General features: G+C 32.8%; 1 protein-coding gene across 1 annotated transcript; it reads right to left on the bottom strand.

The window, feature by feature from the left end:
- Positions 1-1,337: 1,337 nt before the first annotated feature.
- Positions 1,338-8,728, bottom strand: LOC107936950 (V-type proton ATPase subunit a3). The gene is made up of 18 exons (XM_016869735.2): positions 8,404-8,728; positions 7,951-7,995; positions 7,635-7,757; positions 7,455-7,562; positions 6,892-7,002; positions 6,633-6,806; positions 6,064-6,201; positions 5,616-5,723; positions 5,306-5,413; positions 4,992-5,140; positions 4,070-4,223; positions 3,395-3,555; positions 3,094-3,300; positions 2,812-2,995; positions 2,644-2,727; positions 2,350-2,546; positions 2,033-2,092; positions 1,338-1,801 (listed from the first exon to the last, which is right to left on the bottom strand). Exons 1-18 carry the CDS (start codon positions 8,548-8,550, stop codon positions 1,597-1,599), a joined length of 2,463 nt encoding a protein of 820 aa, XP_016725224.2. The 5' UTR covers positions 8,551-8,728; the 3' UTR covers positions 1,338-1,596.
- Positions 8,729-9,106: the final 378 nt, after the last annotated feature.

Genomic DNA, 9,106 nt, shown 5'->3' with positions numbered 1-9,106 from the left:
TTATTATTTAATTCATGAACAAAATTTTAATATTAAAAAAATATAAAAATTAAAATTGATAAATTAATCAAAATAAAATAAAACCAAATTGATAACTCATAATATAGGAACTAAAATTAATAAATTCAAATAAACCAAATTAAAATACAACTAAATAGAAAAATTATGCCTAGTACAGAGATTAGTAACGAAACTTCAGCATCTAAGTTATTGAAAGAAATTATATTTGCATTCTCCATCAAACATAGTCAATAAAAAAGTTGTACGCAAATCACGAGGGCTTTAACTTTCCAATGTTCCTGAATGAATTAAAATCAATACGTAATGGTATTATAAAAAGTTATAATACGATGATTTAATTATTAGTATTTTTTTGCCGCTTAATTATAAAAAAATTATTTAATTATTTAATTTTATCTTTTTTGTTATCAGGACTATGGTAACAGCTTTTAAAATTGACATAATAACAGTTTTAACCCACAATATTTATACATTATGTCAATTTAGTTTTTCTTTTACCTAAAAAGTTAAAAATTTTATCAATTAATTTTGATTGAAAATATATAAAAAATGAAAATACTTAAAAATCCAAGTTAATAATTTTTATTTTTCTCATTCTTTTAAAATCAACCATCAATGTTATAAAGAAAAGTAAAATCGCAACAAAAAGACTAAATTACACAATGTGTAAATGTTGGGGTTAATTTTTTTTAAATCAAGATCATTTGATATAATTTATAAATGTTGAAGGTTAAAATGGTTATTATGTTAATTTTAAAAGCTAACATTGTTAGCCAACTAATGATAAAAAAAATTGAATAGTTAGGTGATCAAAAAAGAATTTTACTAATAGTTTAGTGATCATTTTGTAACTTTTCATAGTTGATGATAAAAAAATTTAGTGCAATTTACCCATTTGAATTTTAGTTTTACCTTATCTAAATTTTATGTTAAAATTCAATTAAAAATTCAATTAAAACTCATTCAAATTCGTTTGTTCAATGCTCTTGCTCTATGAACTCATTTTAGACGCTCAAATTTTATTAAAAATCTTCCGCAGAAAATAATACTGGACTTGTTAAAGAATACAGGGCACTAAACAAAAAAAATTGTAAATTTCTCTAAAGGGGTAAAAAATTCCTCAACAAAAATAAAATATGATCTTGCAAATATTATGTCATAAATATAAACTATAGGAATATGGTAAAAGCAACATGAAAATTCTTGTAGGACAAAATACAATCTAAATCTTAAAATAAAAACAAAAATTTCTGTAGTACTTTCACCGAACAAATATTCATGAATTAGACTTGCCATACAAAGACAACCGCAACAACTAAACAATTTTGAGTTCTTTTATTTAGATAGAAAAAAAATTATATCAAAACATTATTAAATAACTGCTAACTAAAGAAAAAAAAAATCACCAATCGGAAGGGAAAAAAGCAGTGTTGGGGCCGTTGAAAGTTTCAACTCCCCCTTACAGGGAATGCATTAAAACCCGATTTTCGAATTTAAAAAAATTTCAACAAAAACTCCATATCTCTATCAAAATTCAACTCCGCCGAAATCGTTTTTATTCGATTCTTTGTTGCTTCAATAGTCTTCATCATCGATCAAGATGAATGAAAATGGATAGAACTTGTAACCGTCTCCCTCGTAGAATTTGTTCTGGAATTCGACCCAATGAAGTCTCAATGCATGTAGGAAAGCGCTTAAGGTTTCCATAATTAGCAATACACCGACAGTTGCAAAAATGAAGATGATGATGCCAACAACGAGGATGACCATATTGTTGTATCTGTAGCGAGCAAAACGCACATCATTATCATTTGCATATCCCTATGTACGTTAGATGTATGATGAACTCCTAATTTTTCTTGAATTATCCATGTCCGACATATATTAGGACATTGGTATAAAGTATAATCCACCAAATATATGAAAAAGTGTATAAAATAAGTCATAAAAACAATATCATAAGAGATAAAAAGTGCAACATATAAGCATAAGATAATGTGAAAGACGTTACCCCCAAGCAAGGAGAAGAACCTTCTCGTAGAACACAATTGACAATTGTGAGTGAGCAAGACTGCGGGACAAGAAGGACAAACATGATGAATTTGTTGTTAGGCTTTCGTAAAATCCGATACCATTCGTACAAAAGAACAAACACATGTCTAAGTGCGTAAATAATTATGGGGAACACATGTAGGAAAGAAAAAGCAATTTCTTTATGAAAATCAGGCATCAAAGAACAATCCAACTGTTAGCTCGCATTTTTTCAACAAGTTATTTCAGTAAAAGTAAAGTTGAGCCTAAGCATAAATTTGATTACCAACGGCATACCTTAGGGCCCATAATCGAAGGTATGAGGCTGTATTTGAAACGGCACCGAGCACAAACTCTATGGTATGTATGAGTTGATGCACAAAGACTTCACTGAATTCAAATTCCTCGTGACCATGACCATGGGAATCATGCTTTGCCTCTGAGAGAGCGTCATCCGTGCCTTGAACTTGTGTGTATGATTGGCCTTGATGCCTCTAAAACAAAGGCGGATATAATAAGTGACGGCAAGAGGATGGAAGTAATGCTGAAAACATGTTCAGTAAGAAATCAAGAAATAGCAGTATACCATACATTTTCATGTCGTTTCTTTAAAAGAAATGGCTTTGGTAATAGCATCCATGGCACGGAAACCAAAGCAAGTAATAATAGCACAAGCTGGAAAGAAATGCGGAGGAAAGTTAAGTTGGATGTACATATAAATTTTAAAATAATTAAAAGGAAAAAAGAAAGAGAGATAACCTGAACTGTCTTTTGATACGGAAAAAGTTGATTGTCACCCAATTCATCAGTAGGGCTCAGGAACATATATATCATTATGTGGTACAAATCAGCTTGCGAACCCGTGCACCATTTCACAATGATAAGGAGTGACAGATAACCAAATAGGCTGTTCAAAAATATCATCTGGGGGATAAATTGAAACCTGAGTAATGCATGAGCAAAGGCAATCGTATTTAGCAGTTGGATAAAAACCTGGAATATGTAGGCAAAGCTAAGATATCGATTGGCATATCAACTTACCAGATGTTCAGACTATTACCAAAGAATGTTGCATTGCTATAACTTAAAAGAATTCCGAGGTTCATCTGAGCCACCCCAAGAAGGATTGACATTTTCATTTTCAGAGAGTTTAGGAATGGCAGCTCACTACGGGTACCATGCCAAGCAGGATCCACCCCGAATGGGTAAGTGTCACGCACCTTAATCAAACCAATAGAATATGCATCCCTACAAAAGGGAAGTCGAAAAGCCATAAAGGATTATACATAAAAACGACGATTATACAACATTTGATATCATCCCAAAAGTGCAAGTGAAATACCGGCAAGAGAGATCACGACAAGCATAAGCTGAGGGAGCAAATAAATCAAAAGCTACAGAGAAACACTCATTATAAATAAACCCGGTATAAATTGAGAAGAGTGACATCATCATAATAACATAACGGCCACCAAATGTCATTTCTGTTATATCTCCAAGCTTCTGCAGTTTCCAAGAAATATAAGTTAGCTTCTATCAATAGAGACTATACGAAGAAGGAACTAAGATAAATATCACAAATGGAGAAAGCTAACGGGTATATCTACTTTGTAAAGGAACCCGTCAAACCAAAAACAAAAGCCATGGCAAAGTTATGTTTCCGCAAAATCCATGACATGTTCATAGTACGCATTAATGTGGCCCCTACCTTTGCTGTTTACAAAAGTAAAACAAAAATGTCTTTGTAGAATAATCTCATGTCACACTCACATCCATTTTACCATGTTAGCGAAATTAATATGAAAAGTTGAGAAAGTATTACAACTTTTCTGGCACAATTAAAACATCAGTGAATCTTATTCTTTCAGCAGTTTAATCATTGATGAGACCCACAAAGAAGTAGCAAATAAACAGCAAGAAAAGAAGAGAAAACACACACTGAGAGTTCTCCATGCCAATGTAAAAGCTGTATGGTTATATATATTGAGAAGTTGATTATATCATAAGAAGAGATTACCTGACTCGACAATTTCTTTTCCCGGATAATAAAAAATAATGTTGCAAGTAACAAGCATATTCCATGCCCCCAGTCACCAAACATGACGGCAAAAAGGAAAGGGAAGGTAACAATAGTGTATACACCTGGATTTGCTTCCTGATACTTTGCCACCCTGCAATTAAATGTAAAAAGGTAAAATGGAGAATTTACCATTTTCTGATCCTAGTCCGTTTGGCAGTCGGATAATTTATTAAGCTACCCATTAGAATTAGGTAAAAGTATCATGGTTGCCCATGTACTAGGAGTTAGATTGCATTTTACCCGCTCTACTCAAAAGATGGGCAAAGTAGTTCCTATACATTAGATCAAAGAGTAAATTGGTTCTTTTTGTTAAAATTTTCATTCATTTGTACAATTAAAATATGCATAGGAACTAGTTTTTAATAGTAAAAATGAATGAAATTTTTAACAGAATGATCAATTTGCTCTTTAATTTAACATACAAGAACTAATTTACCTTTTTTTCAGTAGAGGGTAAAAATGCAATCCGACTCTTAGTACAAGGGACTCCATGATACTTGTACCATTAGAGTTATCTCTCTAATATGAACAGGTTTTATTATAGCTCTTATCCCTTCCAATATTGCATTAAATTACAGCAGAAAGGAAGAGACAGAATGTTTACACCTAATTCTCGAGTCCAAAGGAGATCAATACTTTTATTAATTTGAACATAATATGCAATATATAAGCAGGTAATCATAAGTCCACGTCAATATGCAGGAAATGCCTAAAATGCATGTGCATGTTACAAATTAGACGTATCAATTAGGATATACACACACAATCAGCATTCACGGTTATCACTTTTGGCAGATATTGTTTCTCTTTTTTATTTATAAACAAAGCAGTATCACACAAAGTGTTTTTGTGAACATACCCATATGCATCAACAATTTCCTGAAAAGCAGAAGTAAATTTGTTTGTGCGAAAGTAGGTCGGTGGTGACTCTCTTGTATGCAAGACCTGGAAAATGGCTCCAACTTGAGAGTTGGAGTCAACTGAAGCCCGCTGCAGTACATCCTGAATCTGCATAAAAATGCTCAAACTCATACGTAAATAATCTACAAAAAGAAATCTCTATAAGGTTGTACAAGCAAACCACAATTCAAGAAGAGCATGATGTCAAGAATTCAAAATTTTCAAGCAAGGACAAAAGAATATGTAAAAGCAAAAAGGGCAGAAAATTAATACCTGTTTTGTGGCAAAAACAGGGCTCCATGCCTCAGCCACAAGACATTTCTTTGTTACATCAAGACTAAGCATATTCAGAGTGTGATGGATTGATTTCTCCTTCTTGACCTTCAGAAGTTAAAGAAAATATAGTTAATCGCTAAACTTGATCCAAATGATTTAGTCCACCGGTTTATGACTGCAGCAAAGCATTATCATTTGATGTGCAATAGGAAAATATAAGCACATGCCACATGTGAAAGATGATCAACAAGTAACATAATTTAAAGTTCAAACAGACCTTAAGGTTTCGACAAACAAAAAAACAGACCTTAAGGTTCCATTGCTCAAACTGGTCACTAATAGTCCGCAACAAATGGTCCCGGTGAAGCAATCCAGCATCTATGGTACTTTTTAGCTCTGAAATTTTTCCTGATACCTGAAATTTATAGTGATCATAGAGAATTGGTAAGGTTAAAAAGTCCCAAAAATCACAAACAAATAGCAGAAAGATTAAAGCTTTGTTAAGGGAGGCCTGAAAATAATTGCAACAAGGGCAAGGGGTGTTCCTCATCAAGAAGTAAAATTGAAGGAGTAATCTCTACAAGAAAATATATACATGCATACTCAGACAATCTAACTAAAAGAGAACTGGAAGGCCTGAAATGTCAGAGAAACAAACATATGGTGTTGAGAAACAATGAAGAACCAGTTTACCAAACCCTTAAGAAAAGCATACAGAAATGACAGTTTAAAGAAGAAAAAGAAATGATCTATACCTCAGAAATCATCAGAGCCTGTTTGCCACAGTCCTCAGCAAAAGGATAACGATTAGCTCCAAAAGCATCACAGATCTTGAGAATTTTGTTCTTTGCTCTTTCTCCAGAATAGAAAACCATAAATACATTTTTCTCCATCTGCACATCAATATTTCCTAATCAAAGCCAAACAAAACTTGGTACAATATTAGACAAGTATCTTCTCCCTGTAATCACAAGCTTCAGAAAACTGTACAAGCTAACAACAAACATAAGCATGGTCAATAGTTCAATACCATAATAAACCTTATACCAAGAGTCCCATTTCTCTCAAAAACTTAAAATCTAGATCAATTATAACATTCTAACTCCCATGAAGGGTTCGCTATTACCATACATTCATGATAAAGCCAGTGCATGTCTCATTAACATAATGTTACATAAGAAACATTCTTTCATGTGCATGTGTATGTATATCTATCTGCATTTTGTGATGCAAGTACAATTTTTTCCATTGTTAATTGAGTTTGTGTCTCTCTTCTTTCTCAAAATATCAAAAGAATAGGAACAAAACTGGTAAAAACAATCACCTTCTCTCCAGAAACAGGATCAGTGATAGGTGCCTCTATAGGAACCTGTTCGAGGAACACATTTCCCCTAGTTGCACGAAATAAAATCCTCTCAAATGCCATAGACTTCCCCCTAGAAACAAGGCCAGTAACAAACCCCAGCTTCACTTGCTTTGATAAATCTGTCGAGGTTCCCTACGTAGATAGTGAGGAGATTCTATGAGCAGAAGTATACATTATCTAATTAGTACAGTACACTAAAAGAAAAATGTTGCTATACTTGCTCCTGTAACAATGGAGTTTCTATGGATTCTTCAACCATTTGATTTAATTCCATTTCCCTTTGCCGAGCTGTAGCACTGTGTTGTGCTGAAGGAAAAAAGTCACCAGCCTAAACAGGAAAATAAAGTATCATTTTATGCAATTATTATAAAGCATTTTGAGCGGGAAAGAAATGAAAGAGATAACCACCTAACAGTAGATAGAGTGACAGAATTTAAAAAAAAAAAAAGAGAAGATGTACAAACAAAGAGCAAGTTATTATCTGAATTGAAATCAACTAAGAATATATTTTATAAAAGACAAGAATATAATATGATATTAATACTAACTTAAGTCTTTATCTGATTGAACAATGTCTATCAACTCCTATCCAGTTCACAGCTCAGTGTTTCAACTTTGGATATTTTACCCTTCCAAATATACATAACCTTTCATTGGAAGAATTAGCAATTTAAGTGGAAATATTTTTGTGTTACTGTTTCTCATTATGCAAAAATATCCACAGGAACTAGTAAGACAAGCATAGCCAGCTTAATTAGGGCGGCGAAGAAAAACCCATACCTTCCTCAAAACAATCTTATACTCAACCAGCTCATTATAACTGCGTTGCAATTTTTCACCATTTGCATTCATTTCAGTTAGCTCAGCCTCAAGTTCTGCTAGTTTCACCTGGCATGTCACAAAGAAAAAAAATTGAGTTCAATAATAGTATAAAACATTTCTTGGCAACAAATGATGTACCTCTAGGTCATCCACATCTATCTCAGTTTCTTCCACAGATTTCGCTGAAGGGGAAACGCTTGCTTTTAGCATTTGCTCCTTGAAAAAACGCAAAGTGCGTGCCATCTCTCCACATTTTTTAATCTTCATGAGGAAGAGATGTTAATAGACTATGAACGAAAATCAAAATAGAAAAATAATACTTTAAAGCAAATTACAGCAACAAAACTTAACGTCATAAAAACCGTTAATGTGTCCAGTCATTATAAGAAACAAGCAGGAACTCGGCATATGTTAAACGTGAATATATATCAATAAAAAACACAGAAGAAAATACCTGACCAGCATAAGTTCGTTGAAATGGACTTTTATCTGAATTCAGCTGTAAGACATCACACACACACATCAGTCTCAAATCTTCACCAAGTGATCCATCAAATCACAGAATTTTTTAACAAATTAGATTTTCAAGAATTTTATAAAGCAAAACTATAAAATATATATTAATAGATAAAACCAAAACCCTTGCAATAACCAAGAAAATGAACAGAAAAAAAAAAAGAAAAAGAAAAAAAAAGGAGATATCGATCCCCACTACTAACACTAGCGTGCACTTAATTCCAGAATCCAGCCTGGGATTCTCATAAAATACCATCAATAATCAATCACCATAACTCAAGTAAAATTACATTGTACAACAACGTGAGATAACAAAAACAAAGCATAAAAAATAGCAGCATTGTTAACACAAGTGATCACACAAGTAAATAAAAAAAGACAGTGTACATACATCTTTGAATTGGAGGAGGCCGAGTTTGCCGAGATAATATACAGTGAGACGAGCGGACTCCATCGGAATGATTAGTTGAACCAATTGCATTGTCTCGGAACGGAACAGATCCATCGGGGGACAGCATCCGCCACGAGTGTCTCCCATTGGCTCCCGACGGTTTGATTCTGTCAATTTTCCGGTGACGAGAAATCACGCCTTGATCGATCCCCGGTGTGCTTTTTCAATCTCCATTGTTTTTGTTTTTTGTTTTGGTTTTAGAAGTTCAATGAATCACAGCAGCGGTTTGCGTAGTGAAAAAAGAAACAGAAACGCAGAGCGAGCGAACTGTGAGATTTGTTGAGATTTTATTTTACTTTATACTCTCTTACCGCCAGAAATTCCCACGTAAGCCTTTTTATTTTTACTTTGGCTTAAATATCATTTGGTATTTAATTTTGATATTTTTTTCTAATATGGTACTTATGTTATTTTTTTATTCAATTTAGTACTTATATTTGATAAAAGTTGTATATACCAAAAATAACCGTGTTAACTTTTTAGTATTTAATTCCATTTTTAGTATGGCTTTAAAATTTTCAAACATGATAATATTAGCAATTAACTTCCCTTAAATCAACTCTAAAATCTAAATTAAACACTAAAAAATTAATACCATTACCTTTCAGTACCAAAATATATAAATTTTGTTAAATATAAGTAT

Source organism: Gossypium hirsutum, chromosome A01 (genome assembly GCF_007990345.1).
Source record: "Gossypium hirsutum isolate 1008001.06 chromosome A01, Gossypium_hirsutum_v2.1, whole genome shotgun sequence".
Taxonomy (NCBI): domain Eukaryota; kingdom Viridiplantae; phylum Streptophyta; class Magnoliopsida; order Malvales; family Malvaceae; genus Gossypium; species Gossypium hirsutum.
This window is presented reverse-complemented; position numbering and strand designations above follow the sequence as displayed.